At 37.9% G+C, this 21505-nt stretch overlaps 2 protein-coding genes across 2 annotated transcripts in view; one reads left to right on the top strand and one right to left on the bottom strand.

The window, feature by feature from the left end:
• Window positions 1–17636, top strand: part of LOC124163099 (protein kibra) — a 69558-nt gene extending 51922 nt beyond the window's left edge. Inside the window, exons 9-19 of the mRNA XM_046539901.1 lie at window positions 32–1048; window positions 4347–4433; window positions 5935–6094; window positions 6671–6766; window positions 9126–9438; window positions 9894–10120; window positions 10706–10945; window positions 12554–12829; window positions 13586–13738; window positions 14389–14522; window positions 15326–17636. Coding sequence (XP_046395857.1) covers window positions 32–1048; window positions 4347–4433; window positions 5935–6094; window positions 6671–6766; window positions 9126–9438; window positions 9894–10120; window positions 10706–10945; window positions 12554–12829; window positions 13586–13738; window positions 14389–14522; window positions 15326–15761 — 3139 coding nt within the window. The 3' untranslated portion in view covers window positions 15762–17636. The remainder of the gene's footprint in view (window positions 1–31; window positions 1049–4346; window positions 4434–5934; window positions 6095–6670; window positions 6767–9125; window positions 9439–9893; window positions 10121–10705; window positions 10946–12553; window positions 12830–13585; window positions 13739–14388; window positions 14523–15325) is intronic.
• A 2516-nt stretch (window positions 17637–20152) lies between these two features.
• The window catches only part of LOC124162403, a 56806-nt gene continuing 55453 nt past the window's right edge, over window positions 20153–21505 (bottom strand). Inside the window, exon 9 of the mRNA XM_046538925.1 lies at window positions 20153–20852. The gene's annotated coding sequence lies outside the window, so the exon portion shown is untranslated. The remainder of the gene's footprint in view (window positions 20853–21505) is intronic.

Below are 21505 nucleotides of genomic sequence, written 5' to 3'. Positions count from 1 at the left end.
GCCTTTAATACTCATTTCATTGACTCTATAGGTTACGCCTTCATGAGGAGAAGCAGGCTTTGCTTCAGCAGTTGACGGGTGCCCTGCGCTCCATGACATCCCTGGAGACAAGGCTACGCACCCTCTCGGCCAGTACGCTCAGCACTGCTTCCAGTAGCTGTTCCAGCCTGGGGTCCAGTTCCTCTCCAGGCAGCAGCCGAGCTTCGAGTAGTCAGGCGAGCAGCAAAGGCTCGTTGAGTGGTGCTTCGTCCAACACGTGCCTTTCCTTCACAGACATATACGGTGGTCCCCAGTGGATGTGCTCCCCCCTCTCCCATACTCCGTTGACCCACGGCCCCCCGCGAATTCCCCTCCTCAACACGCCCACGGCGCACCCGACCTCTCCCTGCTCGGCCTCCTCCGCGTACTCATCGTCTTCATCCTCGACTGCCCTCGCCCAGACCAACCCTGCTCCCACCACTCCCCTCCTAGGCAACTCAATGGTCACCCTTGAGCAATCGGAAGGGGATATGCCTCCTGCCGTTGACATGGCCGACCTCCACAGGAGGGTGGAAAGACTTCTTAGGTCATCGAAGGATACCATACCAGTTTCTCTCCCCACCCGGGACTCTCTACTGCCCAATATCCCACGAACGTTAATGCCCTCCCAGCAGTCAGTGTCTCCTTTCCCTCGGACTATTACCCTCCCATCAGACAGTGGTCACCCGCCCCCGTACGACCAAGCGTTCACATCGTCTGCTGAGAGGCAGAGGCGAAGTGGGCTCACAGACTCGACCCAAAGTTTGGGGGTGGCTCGGTCTGTATCGACAGCAGCAGACATGGTGGGGGCTTCCTCAATCGGATCCACACCCCCGTCCCCTCCCTCTGTGGCTCCACCCTTGTCTCCCATCTCAGAGAGTGTTTCTGCAGCTGTGAGTGACGAATCTGTGGCTGGTGATAGTGGGGTTTTTGAAGCAGGTGGTGCAAAGGGACGTTGTGGCAGGGGAAATAGCACTGAAGCTCTCAGCCAAATGAGTCTCGAGACGGCCCAAGTGCAGATCAAGCTCAGGTGAGATTACAACCTTTTTTTTATGCCTCTTATTATTGTATGACCACTTCTTCTGTGAGAAGGTTTGCCCATTAACTCATTTGCCCCTTAATTTATGGTGGTAGGCCACCATCTTTACCAATTATTTCTCTTTTCCCTATCGTTTGTCACTGATAATTGTTGATGCCTTATAATTCATAGTATGTACTTAGGTGTTCATGGATTACGACTGAATTGGGTATAGTAATTTAAATTAATTTTATAATATAAATTAACACGGTTTAGAAATCAGCTCTAGTTTGTGAAAATTTATTCACTGATATTAATGTGGTTTGCTGGCATGCTGGCAGTTGCGTGATGATTAATATTTGGTGACTATAAAGATTTTCCATTAGTATTCTTGTGAATACCCTGTAGTAGTAAAATTTTAGGTTTTCCCGGCATATAGATTGATGAAAAATTTCTCGGGATTCATACCAAGTGTGGTATTGGGTTAATTCTCCTGGCGTGTAATTGGGTTAATTAACGTTTCAATGGCTGAGTCTGCCATCGTCTTCAGGGGTTTACTCTCAACTCTAATCTAAACGTTGGGAGAATTAACCCAATACCACACCCGGTGGGAATCCCGAGAAATTTTTCATCACCCTATAATAGTTTTAATAGGTTCCAATAAAATTTGACTGTAATAGTTCAAATAGGCTTACAGTAAAATTTAAATTGGTGGTATTGGTGCTCACTTTTATGTTGTACATAGCATTATTTAAATACTTGAATCCTATTCTTCATCATGACTAGAATCCTATTGTGACGTCATTGACATCATTTGGGTGATAGCATTATAGTTAATTAACATACAGCACACCTTAAAACTTGTATCACTTCGTTTGGACTAATAATATGATATTCAGTTGATTTTGTGGGGTCAAACAGTCCTTTTTTTCACTCTTAATGTGAACTTACTTTCATAAATCCAGCATCTAAAGCTAGCCATTCTGCTATCCGAAAACATTTTTGGTTCTTAAACAATAGTTTGTTGGTATAAGGTTTGCAGGAAAGATAGTAAAAAGAAAGTGAGAGAATATTTGAGGAGCAATGAATGGTGAAGTGGATCATAGACTAAATCAATCGTATGTAAAATGCAATGGGAATGAATGCAGGAGAGCATGAAGCACATTCAAACCGACCGGTCTCTAGCAAGCTCTTGCTCTTACTTCTGTGGTAGAAAATCACTCTATTGATTCATTTAGTGAGCGGAATGCTGTATTGGTTGGGCATGATGTTCTTTTAATGAAAAATAATATTATCCACTTATGGAAAGTTTTCACTCTTAGATATTTTCAATAAGTGATTATTACTACATGTTTCTCTGAACACAGAACTTATGAACTGAAAGAAGGTCATGTCATGAAAATCCCCAATCCGTCGCAATGTGAAATATGTATCTATGCTGTTGTCCGCAAAATAGCTGTAATGGTCAGCATTCTAAGCGTTATCAAATGAGGTTAAAATTGGCCTTTGCTTTCCAGTGAACTGGGACTTCCTATTTTCAGTCACTTGCATTCATTCAACTCATTAATGATGGTGCAAAAGCTTCCATCTGATTTTGATTTCTTTGACGGAGGAAACTCCCCTAATGTTGAACCATCAGTTTTTGGATGTTACCTTGTAAAAGTTTTGTTTTTCGGTTATTGTGCTTGCGTTTGGTTATATAATTGAAAAAAAAAAAGTGCAAGTACCTATTATTTAGAAAAAATTATAACTTTGCAAGCAATAAGCATGAAACTAAGGCTAATCAGGATCTTACATAGTTGTCGGTTTAAAAATATAGATAGGTTGTCCAGAACGCAGTTGATACTGAAAAAAACAAACAACTTTATTTGTTATGCAATTTTAATTGACTAGGTTAAAAATTACTGAAATTTTGTACCTTTAATTTATTTTGTAATTTATGAGATGAGGGTTCATGCAGTTCATTACCTCTTTCTGCCAATATTTTACTGAGCTGGAGTCCAACTTGTATTAGGTCCACTCTAGTTGACAGATCCTGGTGATGTGTGATATCATGTCTGTATAAGGGGGCACCGAGTAGAAATTGTTTACTTCCTAAATTTGTGAGTTCATTTTTATTCCATTCTTGTTTTACCATTTATTAATTAATTTTCCTCAAATGAGAGAGAAGAAAGTCTCTATTGAGAGGGATACTGTGAGTGAATAGCTTTTTTCTCACTGCAAGCAGCATTCGTAAATGGGGACTGAATGGGGTCACCTTTTGCTTTTACTGAATGACTTAGAGGTATCTTTTCCACTACTTTTGGGTCATCCATTTTGAACTGTCTCGAGCCAGGTCATGGGAATGAACATTACTTGCAAAATGCATGGAATGTCAAGCATTAATGTTTAAAGATATTTATTTGTGTTAATAGAAAGCTACATTCAAGTGATACTTTTCTCTCTTTAATATTTGTCTTGTATAACCTAACGTACATATCACAGGTTGTCAATGTAGACCAATGGAATTCTATTGATTATACTACATGGCATTTAATGCCTCTTCTACTTTGGTGCAATATTTCAGGAACTTTTAACCCTGTCAGTTAACTTTGAATAGTAAGTTAAATTATCTCATTTTCAGTGCCAACTTGAATATCATGAGATATGTGGGCATCTTTTGAAACTATTTTGTTTAAAAAATGAGTCTTCATGTTATTGCATAAAAATGCATACTGAAGTTGATTGGCTAGTATGTATCGTCTATTCAGATCTAATTTCTACATGATTATTTGAATGATATTTTGTTTCTTGTTTTGAGCCATTTAGAATTTTGGAAAGTGAAATTCCATATCAATGTATTTAATGGCCATTTTGTTCATCTCTTTGATTCATACGAGATGTACATTCATAATTGGTTGTGTATCGAATGGAACATTTAAAAATTATTTATTAACTGTTATAATGCTTGGTTCCTTCTCGGCAAATAATAGAAGTAAAGATTTCTCAGGATTTGCACTGGGTCAGGTCCTCCATGTCTCCTTCCAGCGTTTCGATGAGTGACTCGCCCTCAATCCCTGCAGGTGATGGGGCAGTTGCTCATCGAAACATTGGAAGGAGACGGGGAGGACCTGGCCCAGTGCAAATCCTGAGAAATCTTTACTCCCATTTATTAACCGATTAATATTTGTGCAGAGTATGTATTCTTCAAAGTGATGTTGGCTTTATATTTTTGGAAATATGTTTGTTTGGGTGCTATATTTGTAGACTGTACACGTAAGGTTAGCAAATGCTGTGATTACTATTTTTAGTTATGCTCTTTGTTCTTCAGGTATGCCATTAGTGAAAGTCTTCTTCATGTGGGAATCGAAAGAGCTAGGAATTTAACTGCATTATTTATCCCGGAGAACTGTAAAGTGTGAGTATTGAATCTTAATTAGTTTATAGTTTTTATTACCATGTATTAAAAAAGTTTTGGTTGACTCTAAAATATACTGTGGAACCCCATTTAAAAGTTTTTAAAGGACCTTATTTAAAACTTTTTCACTTTATAGTTTGACAATTCTTAGTTGCTTATAGTACTTCTATGCATGGGTAAATCAAAGCAAAAGCATGTCAATATTACCCTTTGCCAGCACTAAAGAAAATGTACTTCTGAATGGGTTAACGTATTTTATTTACTTCTTGAAGTCTGTGGCGTAGCCAGGAATTATGTTCAGGGGGGTCCAAAATCAGGGACAAAATTTTTGAAAAACAGAGTGCTAAGTAGAGGGTTTTTAACTAATTTTTACACTTTTTATAATTGACAAAACTTTATTTGTCTGAGAAATCTTTTTTAAATTCATGATTTTTCAATATTTTGTATTCTTTTACGAAGGAAAGTAAGTATACCGGGACTAGCCACGGTGATAACACCCGGATCCCTCGATCCCTCGAATGACGCCTCGGTAGCTTAACTGGCTAAAGCACTCGGCCGGAAATCGAGGGATCCGGGTTCGAATCCCGGTCAAGGCGAATGATTTTTTCTCTGTGGATTTTTTGCACAATTGTGCATTGCGGGTGACTCCCGTAAAGTTATCACCGTGGCTAGTCCCGGTATACTTAAATTCGTCAAGAGAGAACACCCCTTGTGTTCAAAGTTCGGGCTTTACTCTCCGGCTGTGGCGCCATGCGCACGATTTGGACTGCTCGTCGCATAATATGCTCGGCAGTCCATACCACCATGTCCGGTATAGTCCACAAATTTCCACAGGGAAGAATGACGCCTCGGTAGCTTAACTGGCTAAAGCACTCGGCCGGAAATCGAGGGATCCGGGTTCGAATCCCGGTCAAGGCGAATGATTTTTTCTCTGTGGATTTTTCGCACGAAGGAAAGTAATTGTGTTCTTATATTTTGGGGGGTCTGGACCCCTCACACCTCCCCCCTGGCTACGCCACAACTTGAAGTGTTGCTACATAAAAAATTTAAGATCTGGATTTGATGCATTGGTATTCCAGCATTCAATAAAAAGGAAATCGTGTAGTATTTTGTCATTTATGCCTTTTTGTATCGAATCATATTTTTTTATTTAAAATTTGCCCATTCTTTTTTGTCTACTCCTAGTATTCCTTATTGGATCGTCCAAGGATATTTATTTTTTACAGTCAGAAGGTTAAAATTCCGTTACTCTAGACTGATAAGAGTTCGTTCCATTAATTTCTACGTTTATTAGACCTCTGCACTGCATAAGCACTATAATCAATTATTTTTTTGTTGAACTCATTGATTATAGTGCATACATCAGTTTTTAGAACTGATTTATTTTCATCAAATAGATGGCATTCATAGAATCAAGTGGATCGAACTGCTTCATATCATAGTTGAAGTTTTGGTTGCAGCATCTATAGGGTTCTCTGACAATTATTTGTTTCCCTTTCAGTTGCATTCGGGCAGCACTTCTTCCTGGGTCTTCATCTGGAGCAGGCGGAGATGCTCTGATCTGTTGTACAAAAGCTATTGATGACCTGAATAGGCCAACCTTTGGAGAAAACTTCCCTATGCCAGTAGCACTGCCTCAGTTGTACACAAAAACTCTACAGGTTTGTGACTTATTGGTCATATAATCATAGTACTCATTGCAAACAAATCAGAAGGGTTCAAGAATTATGAATTGTCATTGCACGTAAGAAAATTATTTAAAATAATTGATTTTTGACATATTTACTGGTGTATGTTCTGTAACTATATATTAATTTTGCTAATTGAAAATTTTATTATCAAAGTAAATATGGTTTGCAGTCATTCTGGGAAATCAGTAAAAATAAAGTGAAAATTTAATGGGGGTAAATAAATACCCAGATGAAATGATGGTGGTGTACAGCATAAACAGAAAACCACTGATGGCAGGAAACTTCATTTTGAGCACTGAGTGAGAGTTGTGAAGTAACAAATTAAGTGTGCTGCACTTTAAACCCTCTATAGATCATTGCTATAAAAAGTAGCTAATGCTGATTTGTTAAATTGCTCAATTTTATACAATTTTTGCCCTGACTTGATGAAATATTAGTGTAAAAATTTTTCTGTGTTATGCATATTCTTATGTATGATATGAACATGTGTTGTTATGAACATATTTTCTGTCAGTTTTTAATATTTCTTGTTAAATTTGTTTAAAGGTCAATGTCTGGAGTGTGAAGGTGATGACAAAACAAGAGCTGCCCAGTCGTTGTGATGGCAAGGATTTCATGACTGAAGATGAGGAAGATTGCTTGGTATGTTTCAATCTCTTGTTTTGCTGTAATTTGTATTTATATTTCATATATTTAAGATCTTATTAGGATAATAAGGTTAAATTTATAAGCAAGCCAAAATTTTACTGCTTTTATAGAAATTAAATAATATTTAAAAGGATTGGTCTAAAACTCTGTGTGTTGCCTACGATATTACCTCCTTTAAAATCTGGGGAGCATGGGCATAGCCTCTGCTAAGTCCGAAATGTGATAAATGTTGCAGATCAATTGGTACTTAATTTCTTTGCTTAAACATCATCTTCATCATATGTGAATCATTTCTCATGGAAGAAGTGTTGCAGTATACTCACAGTAAAGTCATGAGCCAGAATCCCTGATTCATTGAGCCTGTATCGTCCAAATCCACTCTTTTTCCTTCAATCGATTTAATCCTGTGAACCTCTGTGCAGCAAACAATTCATTGATGTATACTTATTTGCATTCCGCATCAACCTTCTACTCTGCAGAAATAAGTGTTTGCTTTTGAGTGATGTTGAGTTGAATTGAAAGGTTGTTTGTGATTTCTTCATTAATCATGCTTAATTTATTGTAATTTTCAAATGAATTAGAATTGTTTGTCCTTGGTGATTGTGAGGAATTTTTATTTCCTCTCTCTATTTTTGTGTCTCTTCTGTTCAAGTGGGGTATATTTATTACATTTCTCGTGAAATTTCAAAGGGCTTGCTTACATTTCCTCGTTTGGTCCATAGTTAGTGTAATTGTGTTGAGTCCTTGTAGCATCAAGACACAAAATGAGACACATATTCTATTGATACAAGTTTCTGATGTATTGCTGCATTGAGTAATGCAAAAATTAAGGGGTTTCAGTCAAGGCCTCATCATTCTTGGGATAATCAAAAGCAATAGTGCCTTGTGATGCCCTGTTTTAATTATCTTCCTTTATCTCTTGTCTTGCTCAGTTCTGGGAAGGTATTCACCCTGGCAAGTATTTAATTCTATTGTGGTTATGGTCTTTTGATTAAAATACTGTAAATCATTCAGAATGGAAGTGCATGAAACTTTGAAAAAATTCATTCCATTTCTCAGCTTTTTAAGAATATGTACTTATATGTTTAAAATTAAGATGGTGACTTCACGTGGGAAATTCTGGGAGTAACCGTTATGGTAGCATCTTGTCTGGATATTCATTATTATATGCATTAGAAGTGTATGTCTATGATTTGCTCAGCCTGGAAGTTTGAATGATATGCCTGCTGTGAAAAATATTTTTTGTCTCGTAATCAGATCCTGTAGTTATGTTTATTCAGTTTGGATGTTCATGCTATCTACTTCAATTGATTCTTAATGTGTTTACTTCTACCTTTATTCATGTAATGAAACATTAGTGTAAGTGTTTGGTGTGTACATAATGAGAGCTATTTTTGTTTGTGATTCAAAGCATGACATGTTTGTAAGTATGCATTATGATACAACTATGTCCTCTTTTTACATTAGTCTTGTGCATAGAGAAAGTTAAAATGTTGTCTGGTGATTTTTTAGCATGAATAACTTTTGAAGGATTTTTAAAATGATTTTGATTAAATCTAGAGGTAATTGTGGAACTTCATTATATGTTCCTAATAGTCATTGTGCTAGAAACCCTAAACATAGGTAGCTTGGTTGAGACTGTTTGCCATTCATGAAATATGGAGAAAAACCAATGCAGCCATTTCTGAAATTGCTACTTTTGCCACTTAGTTTTGATATTGAGAGAATAAAAAGAGAAAATTTACCTTTATGTTTATGCTTGTACTGTGACAGACATGTTCAAATAAGTTATTTTTGCCTTGTATTTAAGAGATATATATCTACATCTATTAACTACCATGCAAGCCACCACCAGGGTGTGTGGCATGGAATATATATGTTGCTAATTTGATAATCATTAGGAAACTGGAGTACTAATGCTCAAGTGGCCATAAATATATTAGTAATTACTTTACCTATGCTTGAAAATTGGGAAAAATCCAGTTAGGGTTTCGAAATCCAATCGCAGGGGATGTGACTCTCTCTGTTCTGACTGTAGCTCTCCTTATTTTAGATCCCCTCTACCTGTAGGGTACCCCAAAGGTTGAGGTCCTTCACCATATTCATCTTATAGAAGACCTAAGAATCTTCATTATTATTACTAATTGTATATTTACGTATTGAGAACAGCTCCCTGAAGTTACTCTCCTCATAATATACTCATTCTGGATTTGACTCTGTTCAGAATTTCTAAATGATATCCTTACAGTTTCATAGTTTAAGTCACTGGGATGATTGTGTAAGTGGCTTGTTTTAATTTGCTCTGATTTATCTGGCACACTTCTCATAAAAAAATATGAAATTGTCATTGCAGGGATGTGCCCAGGTCAGCCTAGCAGACTTCAATCCCGAAGCGTCGCCCACCACCAAGTGGTACAACATCCTCAGCTTTCGGTTCATGCAAGTTGAGAAGGCAAGCGCCGTGGCATCTCCTGCCACAGTGGCTGAAACACAGGTTGTCCCCACTGTGTCATGTGCTGGCCAGAGTGCTGACAGTGGTGCAAGCAGTGTCAATGTTGGTGCCTCGATCAGTGGCGTGGTGCATGGGGGATTGATTGCCAAAGAGGAGAGCAGTGATGAATCAACCATCATATCCTCACAGACATCCACACTGACTAGGAATCAAGGTAAAGATCTTGGATCAACATCTACTTTTATGGTGTTGGTTTTTCCTCCTCTGGGATTATTTTGGCGAGTAGTTTATTCTTTTTGTCCAAACAAAGGAGACTTTAGTTTTATGGAGAAATATATCCAGTTGGTTTATGGTACTCCACAGTTAGTATTTGCTTTGTGCTGAGCTTGACACTCATATTATTGCCTGAAATGAGTTAATTGATGATTTTAGTTAATGTTTATGTGATTTTTATGCAAGAGAGTATGATTTTCAATGACTGAATGAGAAGCTTGCAGTTTTTTGCGTGTCATCAAACCATACTGGATTTGCTTGGGAAAATTAGTGCTCACAAATCCATTTTTGAGATTTTTTTCCATCTTAGAATTTATTCAATACCTTGCCTGTCAACAAATGATTGTGACTTTTCTTATTTCAATATTTTATCAGGGATTACTTGTAAATTTGCAGGTGCTGAAGGACTTCAGTCTTCTGTAAGTGTGCAAGCAGATGCCTTGGGCAGTGGTGATGAAGAGGAGGAAGATGAGGAGGAGGATGAAGATGATGATGATGAAGGAGATGAAGAGGAGGAGGAAGAAGAAGAGGAAGAGGAGGAGGATGATGACGATGTGGTTGAAGAGGAGGAAGAGTTGAGTCTAGATGAGGAAGGAATGATGGAGGGTGCCCTCGAGAGATTGGTGAGTGAATTTTCCCTCCTAAAATCTGTTATGGCTTATGGCAGTATTAATAATTAAACACCTTTATTGGGGTAAGATTTAGACAATGAGTTTCTTCTTCTGCCTAACCCTTTGACATAAAACTGGCACTAAATATTCACCATGATTTGCATTTTTATTTAGTATTATGCAAAACGAACAATAAATACACTCAAGTATGAAAACAAATTTTATACATGACATAATTAATCAAAGTACATGGTGACATCAGGAATAATGGATGTAGAAAAGATGAAATTCTACTGAAACAATAGTACTATTGCTTGTGAAAAGATGTGTATAATTTTTGGAAAAAACTAAGGATTTTGAAAGATATTATGGAAAAAATATTTGCTAGAGCCCGTGCTAGAAATAAATTTAGTACAAAGCACCTAACATTGTAAATAAGAGAGTAACTAAAAATAACTAGAATGCAATGGGGGAAAATATGCAGAGAAAGTGCGCCATGGAAAATATGGCTTGAAGTAAATACAAATACTTTTTGGGATTTAGATTTTAATAGATTAAGTCCATTATGTGATACTAATCTCTCAGTGCTCTTTTCAGGAGGAAGGTGAGGAAGATATAATTGAGGAGGAAGAGGAAGAAGAGTCCATCCAGATGGCTGACAAGGAGACAAACACGGAATGCGTGTTTATCCCCGAGAAGGGCCGAGGCAACCGGCGAAAGGGCGACAGCTCAAGAGGCAGTGGAGGAGATAGTAGAGGAGGGTCAAACATAGTCATCAAGCGATCTCAGACATTCTCTCCTAGTGCTGCTGTCAACAAGAGCCAGTACATCTGTAGGGTATGTATTTTCTTGGATCGTTATTCAAGGAAATTACTTCAGAGATACTATCTTTTCCTCTAAAGCCAACAAAACTCCACAATGGAAAATGGAAAAATGCCTTGGTAGTTCAAGTGGTAGAAAACCTGGTGCGAATTCCTCCTATCTGGGTTCATATTTCAGTCAAGGCAAATGATATTTCAGCTGTTGAATTTTTCACACTTAATCTCGGATCACTTCAGCTTTCGGATTGCTGTTTGTGGTGCTGTACATTACCCTGGAAACTGTCATTACAAAATCACTGATTTTGCGTATTTTGGAATTTGGCTGTTGTTTATGCCCTTTCAATTTTAGGAGGGAAGTCAAAACTCTGAAAGTTGACTGTGCTACCTCGCTGACTTGAAAGTGGGTTGAAATTTATCTTATCATCCAATTGTCATACCTTTTACCTCTATTACATCAACAAGTGGGACTCTTGTCATTCAGCAGGTCTTTGATTCCTCTTTCTAAAATTTGCTACCTGAAATCTACCTATATCATCAGTGGACTATATCTATCTCCTCCCTTCTGACCATTCAAAATCTTTATTCTTCTTATTCTGCTCCTTCCCCCTACCACCACTTCAACCTCTGTCTTCATGATCCCTCTTCACTAATTGAGGATAACAACCACTGCACCAATCCTACTAACTCCAGCCGCACTTAATGAGGTGTCATCACATGCCCTTTACGAAATCACCTCCAGCAATTTTCTGGTCTCTCTCTTGCGCCTCAGGGAGAGTGTGATTGAATCGCTTGAGTTTGACTGGAAATCTGAATAATCCTGAACACTAAATACCTACCATATTTATCTGATTATAGTCCCCCCTTTTTTTCCAAAAATGTCCATGGTAAAAGTAAAGGGGGGACTACATATTTTCAAATGCATTTTTTTTTAATTTCCTGAAACTGAAGCCTTAAAATTAGGGGGGGACTATATTTGGAGAAATACGGTATTTTTGAGCGAGTTCTCAAATACACAGAAAATAGATGGTTTGTTAGCCTGTGAATTCACATGTACTTAAAGGGTTTATTTATTTACTGCTGGAGTAGGTGTCCACCAATTGTAAATATAATTAAAAAATATTATTTAATATTATTTGCATGCCCATTATTTGTTTCTAATTTCAGTGATGGTATTGTAATGATTAGGGTGATAACTGGAGCCCTTTATTATTCCTTTCCCCAAGACAGTTCCTTTTTTTTTCTTTGATAGTCTTATTTTTTGTGTTGACATTGATCTGCCCTGAGTATTCATGGACTTCTCCTTTATTTCTTCCCTATTTTATTTCCTAATCAGAGTGCCTTGTATAATAGACTATCCACCAGGTCTTCTCTCAGGTATGATACTCCACAATTCCTTTTTCTCTTCCTCTCTTGTTCTTCTGTTTACCTCTTGGTTTCTCACCCAATCCATCCATTTGATCTTCAGCAATCTTCTCCTCATCCTCCTGAAATTCCTTTCCGATCAGCTCTTTCAATGTTCCATGCCTAGTGGAGTGCCACTGTCTGTGCATTTTAAGTATCGAATGTTTTATTTTTGGTGTTATGATCTTAGTCTAATGTGCCCTCCTCCTTTCCCCCTTTGCAGCTGAATCGCAGTGACAGCGACAGCTCTATGCCTCTTTACCACCGACGTCCAGCGGCACTGAGTGAACTAGGCCTGAGTGGACTTGGTCCTAGTGGCCCCTTCCAGCGGAATTCTGTGGAAAGGAGGTCTCTTCGTTGGAAGAAATTGCCATCTGGAGGGAGTTCATCTCGCCACTCTCGTAGTCACTCTTTCAATGGTGCATACGGCAGCGTGCCATCTGGCATGATGGGAGTGGGAACTGCCAGAACATCATTGGATCTGGAACTTGACCTCCAGGTATGCATTACTTGTAGTTTTCTGTCAATGAGCCCATAATATTATGCTGAGAATTCCTATGTTGAGAGGACTAAATAGAAACACTTGAAGCTTATGTTTCCAAGCGAATTTTCATAGTGGATTTTTCCGAGTAGTCAAATACTACTCTCCCAGTTATAAATGTATTTCTGAAGACCTGTTCTCATAGCAATCACTATATATCACCTCTCCAACTGTAGGGTAGACTGTAGTACTGCAAAAGGTTTTAATGGTGGATTAACTTTCAAAACTATAGAAATCCAAACAAATGCCACTCAAATTATGGTATTTATTTTTGTACCAAATTGGAATGGCCATATTAATGTTGTAGAAATTGTATAATTGGTATCAGAGTAAGATACTATTCAATGATCTTAATTTCTCCAGGTATTAATTTGGCAAGAAGTTTCAGTTATAAGTGTAATATTTGGAATCAATCATAGATCTATTTCATGAAGTCTTCGATCATTTTAATAACAACTTCACTTATTTATCATAGTATTGAAATAGTGTAACATAGCCATTGAATTAGTTCATCAATGGTTCCTGGTTTCAGACTGTGGCCAGTTTTACTTCTGAGGTACATAGTTAACGTGCTTCAGTATTTGATTTCATAAGCATTTTGGTAAGGGATTCTACTTATCGTCGGGAGTTGATGGATGAAAAGTGGGAAGTAAATACTCACTCTTCATGAATCAACAAACCAATGATTTAATTGTGATTGAATGTTAATTTCAGGCGCAGCAAGTGAAGCTTCACCAGCAACAGGAAGACCTCAGGAGGTTGCGCGAGTTGAAGAGGCGGCTGGAGGAGGCAAGGGAGAAGGGAGGGGATCCTGATCTCACGGCATGGGTCCTTGAGGATCAGCATTTCCACAACCTAATGATTCAGGTTGGTTGGCATTTTGTTGCTTTTTGTCAATCCTCTATCAACAATGATTGGTATGGATGGATCGGTTCTGACTTCATATTGGTTCCTGGAATTGGTTCATGGTCCTGTCCAGAGGAGGCATACCACGTGCTAGGTCTTTTTTTTGGTGATAGATTCCTCAATTAAAAACTCATTCTTTTATTTTGAAGTTTTCAGGGTTAGCATTTGCCTGATACTCATATTTGAATATTTAACTTCAAAATTTTCTTACATGCATTATTTTTATTTTTGACAAACTGGAAATTTTTAATAAGGTCTACTCTTATGTATTTACTCTGAAAATTTTCATCATGAATAAATTCCACTCTATACATTATTCTAAGTGGTTTTTCGTGATAATAGAATTCCACGTACATAGTATCATCCACTGCAATCAATTTTGTCAAATCCATAATGTTTTGATGACTTTTATTTTGAATATTTTAGCAGATAATTATCATTTTTTCATATTGTTATTTCTATAATTAATTGCTGTTGGCTGTTTAATAAAGCCATAATAATGTCAGCAAATTCTAGCTCTACTTATATTGATGTAACCCCTAAGTTAAAATTAGCATAACCAATTTCCTGTGTTGTATATTTTGGTTACTAATGGGTAATTACCTTTTCAGGCCGAGATCAAAAAGAAAGGCAAGAATCATGATGAACACAGGGTAGAAAAGATGCTCAAGAAAACATCTAAAGAAATGTACAAGCTACGCAAGAGCAAAGCTGGAAAAGGGAAACCAGATGTCATATCATTCAAGTAAGTACTCCAGAAATCAATTTTAATAGCTCATTTTTTTGGTATCTCATAAGCATGTGGTTTCTATACATAAGAAGAGTTCATCTGCAACTGATTTAATGTAGTTAACTCACCAGCCCCTGCAACGGTTGGTTTATATCCTGCCTTGCCTGCTAATCCCAGGGTCATTGGTTTTAGGGTCCCTCATACGTGTGGTTTTTCATATAGCAATTGGCGTGTGAACCATTACACTCTCCTGAAAAATGATTGCAGGCTTTCCCAGGGTGTAGAATCGTGGAAGGTTACTCAGGAATTCCACTGGGTCAAGTTCTCCTATTCCATCTCGGCGGAGGTTTTGATGTACGAGTTGTCCATCGAAATGCTCTGATGACGATGGAAAACTCATTCATTGAAACGTCAGCTTAGATGGAGTTGGAGTACCTGACCTGGTGGAATTCCTGAGTAACCTTACATGATTACACTCTCCTGCCACAATTTTTATTGATTGAGATCTGGTTGTGTAGTGTCTGGCTAGATCCCTGCATAGTTTTTTTGTCAATTATGCCTTTTAATATCCATCAAATCAATGAATTTTTATTCTTTTCCACCAAATGTAAAAAAATTCTCCAACTCTCACTGTGGGAAGGTCCGAACAACATCCAACATTGTGTAAATGATTGTAAATAATGCCTCAAGTACTTAAAGTTGTGAACAAATTTATGAAATATGGAGCCTGGAACATTAATATTCACAAAAATCAAGGTACTCTTTGGTTGGGTCAATATCCTCTAATGGTGGTTTTCTTTCTGATTCTGTCCAAACAGAGAGAAGATGGCATTCATCACGAGGGTGAACCTTAACGTTCCCGTCCCCCCAGACACGGAGGGTTTGAGTGGGGGGGAGGAGGAGTGTGGGTGCTCTCAGTCGAGCACGCTCAAGCGTAGCAGCACCCCGAGGACATCTGGTGAGGGTGAGGTGTACCGGGAGGGAAGTGATGGTGAGGAGTCGGAGGGCAGTGCGTTTGAAGACGACTTGGCTGCTGCTAAAAGGTGGAGTGCGCAGGTTCAGTTGGACAGTGCGCAAGGCACCAACGTGGGTCCCTCTAGTGAGAGTCAGAGTGAGTGTGCATCTTACGTGGACGAATTCAGTGAATTGTTGGTAATCGAGAAGAGCTCGGACAGTGCAGGGAAGGATGGCAAGCGGGACGAAGTGCAGAGGTTTGACTATGTGGTTGACAGAGTGCTGGGTGTCGAGGTGTGAAAGGGATGCATTGGAATGCATTTTGAAATGGTTTTTTGGTTCTTCTCTGTGTTGTCTGGGGAAGTTAAGAGCACCCTCAAGTTCAACTTGAAGGGTGCCAACGTGCTGGCTCCTTCCAAAGGCTCCCCGCACACATCCCCCACCACCTACCTCGACTTTGTAATTCAAAACACCTAGCCCTGGAAAAGCAAGGTGGTTGTGGGGTCGCCCAAGCCAATGAAGGCTTTCACGTACGGAGTGGGGTGCAGAGCTGAATGATGATGCGCACTCGAATGTGCATGCCATGCCGGTAGTTGATCGAATGCACTCGGCCCTAAACGCTAGGGCTTCAGGGTAGCGATCAGTAGCACAACCCACCCTTTGCTCTGGAGGCTGATTAGATATATTCTCAGCACACATTCCTCCCTCAAAGCATCATTGTGGCTGCCTTCTCAACGAGAAAGTTGTCTTTTCTGCAGTAAGATAACTGCCTTATTAGAGTAAAACAAAAAAGTTCTCTGCTAATTGCCAGAATTTGAGGTTACTAGCAGTCTGAATAAATTTCAGTGAACATAATTTCAGTGAGCATAGTTAACTGTGAGCATGTTATTTTTTGATGAAAATTTAGCAGCTGGTCTGCTCTTGTCACATTTGTGAACTGGCAGAGGCAAATTGCGGTGATGGTATTGGGAAAAAGTTTCCTCGGAATATTGGTTTGAAATGCCGTTTTGCGGTATTTGTGGTCATTCTCAAGTATTATTGTGTGAAAGTGATATAGGGGAAAGATTGTTGTTATAATGGGAGGTAATTGGTTTCTTTCCCCAAAAATTTTGATGGTGTTCACAGAATGACTTCAATGTTTGGGAAACTAGTGAGAAATTTTTTTTTCAATGTTTATTATGTAAATACTGAACAGAGATATTTTTAGCATGTCCGAGTGCTTGAGAGAAAAATATTGGTGTGATTTGTATAAATATCTGATGAGGGTCATTGTTCTGTTCATAGTTTGGTGCATGAAGATCTGATAATCAAATGATGTGATATAAAGTCCCAGATCTTATATGGAGGAGGTGCGGTAGTACAGATTATTTGTTCATCTGCCAATACTCCTCTCCAAAGTATTTATAAACCTTGTTGAATAGGAGGGAGGTTATGTTGCTCAATCTATATCGATATCTGTTATATACTTATACATCTATAAATATCTATATAATATAATTATTCAAAGCTCAGTCCACCTTATGAGAAGCCAAATCTCTGTTATTTTTTAATGCTGGATACTCATGAGGAATATTTGAGGGAAGCTGTTGCAGTTTTAATACATAATAGGTAATTTGTTCGTATAGAGTACAAGGTTTATTACAGCTACTAAACTTGTTACCATAGCCCTTCTTTGAATTCATGTAATGAAATACTTTTTCATACATCCTTCTTATCAGTAGTTATCATTCATCATTTGTCCATTATATCATTACCATTTTTCCATTCAACTTTTGTATTTATTTAAATGGACTAACAGAATTGGTTCCAATCTCTTCTTATGTCATACTATGCTCCTATTAAAAGGCGCTTAATGCTCGAGTTTTTCATAAAATTTTACACATTTAACAATTTAAACCGTCAGTTGCTGTTTGTGTGCCTGAGGAGGAGAATCATAATGTGACCCTATTTTTACATTGTTCATGAATTGTGCCGAAGACTGTCTGTTTTCAATTGTAATATATGTACAGTTATTGTGTGTAGAACTTGTATCCTTTTGTACTTGTATATTAATACGCTAGCATCAAAAAACTTACATTTTTGTATGTTTCACAAGTGTACTTGAAGCTTCCCAAGTTCAAACTCAGTTGTAATTATTGGTAAATAGCTGCTAAAATAAATGTTATTTATGGAGTATCTGTATGTATCATTCAAAAATCATAGTGACTGGTTGTTATTTCCTAATGTCACGTAATGATGGTAGTTGACCAGGTGATCTACCCAATTCTTATCAGTTCCTCATTCTTAAAATGGGATTGGTGTATGGTTGCATAATAGTCTGTCTCTTCAGGTCAATCTGGAGCAAAAATTAACTTAGCTTATACCTGTAATCTTCATCTTCCTTTCTCCTACACTTATTTTGTTTGTGTTGAGTGCAAGGTTCATCACTGATACTAAATTTATTACCATTGTCTTTGAACTCGTGTGATAAACCAGTTTTTCATACATCCTTCATATCAGTCTTCATCACTCAATTTTTGTCCTTTTATATCATTACTATATTACCATTCAACTTGAGTATTTATTTGAATGGAAGTACTGAATTGGTTCCAATCTCTTCTTTGTCATACTAAGCTCCTATTTAAAGGCCTTACGACATTTGACTCACACTACTTGCAGCATCCTCTGACTGTCCATTCTATGTAATCGTTTGACTTCCTTTGAGGTACCCACTGATTAATATCTTCCATGCCTCCCTCTCATCTTATTACCTAACTCATAATATTGTTTCATCAGCAATCCCCCACAGAATTTTCATCTCCGTGGTCTCAAGTAACCTTATTGTTTTTTCAAATTCTGGTCTTGCCTCTTCTTCTGTTAGGACTGGTCTCACCTTGGACTTCATGAATTTTCAACTATAAAATTAAACCTCTTCTTTTACATTTTTGAAGTGGTTGTCTAAGGAAGTATAACTGTGAGGAAAATTTAAAATAAAGACGGCATTTAATGCATTGGCCTCGTCCTTAAAAAATTTGTTAAAATCAGGAAGAGCATTAAATAGAGGAGTGCAGAAAAGAGATTTCACTCTTCCTGTAATGGCGCATTAATCAGTGAAATTCTAATTTACTGAGACGATAAATTAATTACAGGGGGAGAAATAATTTGTATTGATTAGGCATCCTCGTTATTGTGATTACCATTATGATCACTCTCTGGAAGTGACAAACTTTCTGGTTTGTCCACTTGGTCTCCCGAGTGGGGTCTACTCTGTGATGATGTACTCCATTGGTGTAGATTGCAGTAAAACTTCATGGGGGACAGGCAACTGGGGGTCTTGGGGATATGGAATACCTGCCATTGGAAAGGAAGTCTGTGGCCCCTCCCCAGAAAAAAAATATATCATGGAAATGGTGAATTTAAAGCATTTTTTATCCAATTTTACATTCCATCAGGATAAAAAACAATACAAGGTTTAATATTGTTTGGCAAATGATAAACAACCCTTCAAATCAATAGGGTAGTTTTCTTCATCAAAGAAAACGAAAGGCATTGATTGCGATTCGTTATCCACCATTAGTGTATTCATAATATACAAATTATTTTGTTTTAGAAATACCGGTTTAGGCGAATGGCTATGGTCAATTTTATCCACATTTGAAAAAGGCCAGATTGGCGCCCATGCGATGCCACTCCACGTGACGTCACAGGGACCTAGTTTCTATACGAGAGGATAGGAGTTATACATCGTCTGAGATTACCAATGCATGCATGAGGCACAGAGCTCAGGGAAACATGTCTTAATAATCACCTATTAAAACTACCTAAGGCTGGTAAGTTTCCTTCATTTGATGAGGTATTAATAATCCTTATTTAAGCCAAGCGCTACCAGCTAGCAGGGTACTCTGCTACCTGATAGCATCCTGCCTCGTATCAGCACTCAAAGCCTCGCCCCCAGGTCACCTCACTTGCGGCAGCGGGAACCAGAACGACGGCACACGGAGTTTTCCCATAATTCCTACTTAGCCGTCGCGTTTTCGAACGCTTGAAAATTTTCACTTTTCATTTAATCGCAATCGAAAAATAGATATCGTCATTTTAAAATCTGAAAGTGTGAAATACGTACTCCAGGAGTAATAATCTTTTGATTTAAGCAATAAAAAAATTATAGGAAACCACCCTATTATTGGAAAGGATACCTCTCTCACAGGATTGACGCCAGTAATGAACCCCAGGAGTGCCTAGTGACTGATGTTAACCGATTGTAAGAATAATAACTTGTACTATTACGTATGGTATGGTATTTGGAGGAGGCGACCGACAGCCGAGGTCATTTGTGCCATGAGGGATGGGTAGGTAAGGAAGGGTGGAGAAAAACCCGGTGTCGGCATTAGGTTATGATCTCTTATTAAAATCAATAAACAACATTGGAAATTATACTACATACATATTACAATCAAAGGAAAATATCCTCAATGCTTAATAGAGTCTTGTGAACAACCAAGACAAAATTTTTCATTTCTGAGCTATGGTTTTTCCATTTCATACATAAATTCAGGAATATGTTTTACACCTTGGATCCTATGAACAAGAAAACTTGCTTATATGGGTTAAGTTTTGGTAAAGATATGTGGGAACTTCGAAGAATGGATGGATGGTTGTACATATGTATTATGAGTAATATTATACATCTAAAAAATAATCACAATAGGCACTCATGAACTCATAAATTTTTATTAAAACAGTTAAAATTTTAACAATAGTGTGTAAACAAGTCATATAAAATATAGATTTATTGGCATTTCAGTTTCTCTTTTGTGCTTGGTAAATTTGGTCTTGGTGACATCTACCCATTCAGAACACTTTTTATTCAGATTAATTTCGATTATAAGAGACGGTTAAATAGTTTGACTTTACTTTTGTTGAATAGTAAGCAAGAATGAGATTGAGGTGTGAAATATTGTTCTCCTGATGTCATCTTCTGATTGAGAATGAATAAGTCGATAAAAATTTTCCTGCCAGATGCTGAAAGAGAAGGCTTGATTCTTGCAAAATAGTGATTCAAACCATTCTCTAATAGCCTCAATATGTTGAATGGAATGCGAGGTAATCTCATTTCTTCTTGAGATTTTACTGTGATCCTTAAAGTCAATTATCCTCCCTATCTGTTTGCAAGATCACTTACGAAAAGTGTGATGATGCAATAACAGCTGGGCAAATTTAACCAGTTTTCGATCATGTACTCTTCCTTTTGAAGTAAGACTGTGATTTTAGTTGAAGAGATTAGCTTATCCTCCCTTTAGAATTGAGATTCTATATATTTTCGATGAATGAGAAGGAATTGTTTGCCAGCAGGATATTTATCTTTTATGGATCGTTCTTGTTATCATGTTTCATAGAACTTCTGAGATGAACCTGGAAAGATGATAAATTTTAGGTACTTTGCAGCATTTGTGTGTTTAAATTTACATTCAATTAGTTAAGTCAAAGACCGATATTTTAATGAAGGTGGAAGAAAAAATGAAATGAAAATTGCTAAATTACTACAGTCCGGCTGCCGAGAGTTGTCCAATGACAGGCAGAAGGGTCTAGTTCAGAGTAGGGGGTAAGGTTGCCAGGTAAGAAGGGGAAACGCCCACGTCACATGTAAACAAAAGGATTCTGTGAATAAAGGAGCCAGAAAAGAAGACGAGGGTGAAAGACCCAAAGGAAGAATCCCTTCTTTCGGTGCTTCATATGCATGTGATAATGTTGTATGACTAGGCGAGGGTGTGAGGGGTGTTTTGGGGGCAGTGATTGGTTGCAAACCGAGCTATCGCAGGGTTCTCCCCCCCTCATTTTGGGCTGACATCAGACAACTCTCGCCGGGTGAACTGTATGGCAAGACTATCTCGACAGTGCTACATTTCTATTCAAAAGCTGTTCCCTATAACAACCAAAAATTTACCCTGCACGTATTTTGAATATTCAGTGTAACATGAATTTGAATACATTTTTTAATCCCTTTGAAAATAATTTCTTTTTATGCATCAAAATATTGGCTCATGGTTTATGAAAAAGATCAAATT

This window comes from Ischnura elegans, chromosome 7 (assembly GCF_921293095.1).
Source record: "Ischnura elegans chromosome 7, ioIscEleg1.1, whole genome shotgun sequence".
Taxonomy (NCBI): Eukaryota; Metazoa; Arthropoda; class Insecta; order Odonata; family Coenagrionidae; genus Ischnura; species Ischnura elegans.
Note: the sequence above shows the minus strand (reverse complement) of the source record. Positions and strands in the feature narration are given on the sequence as shown.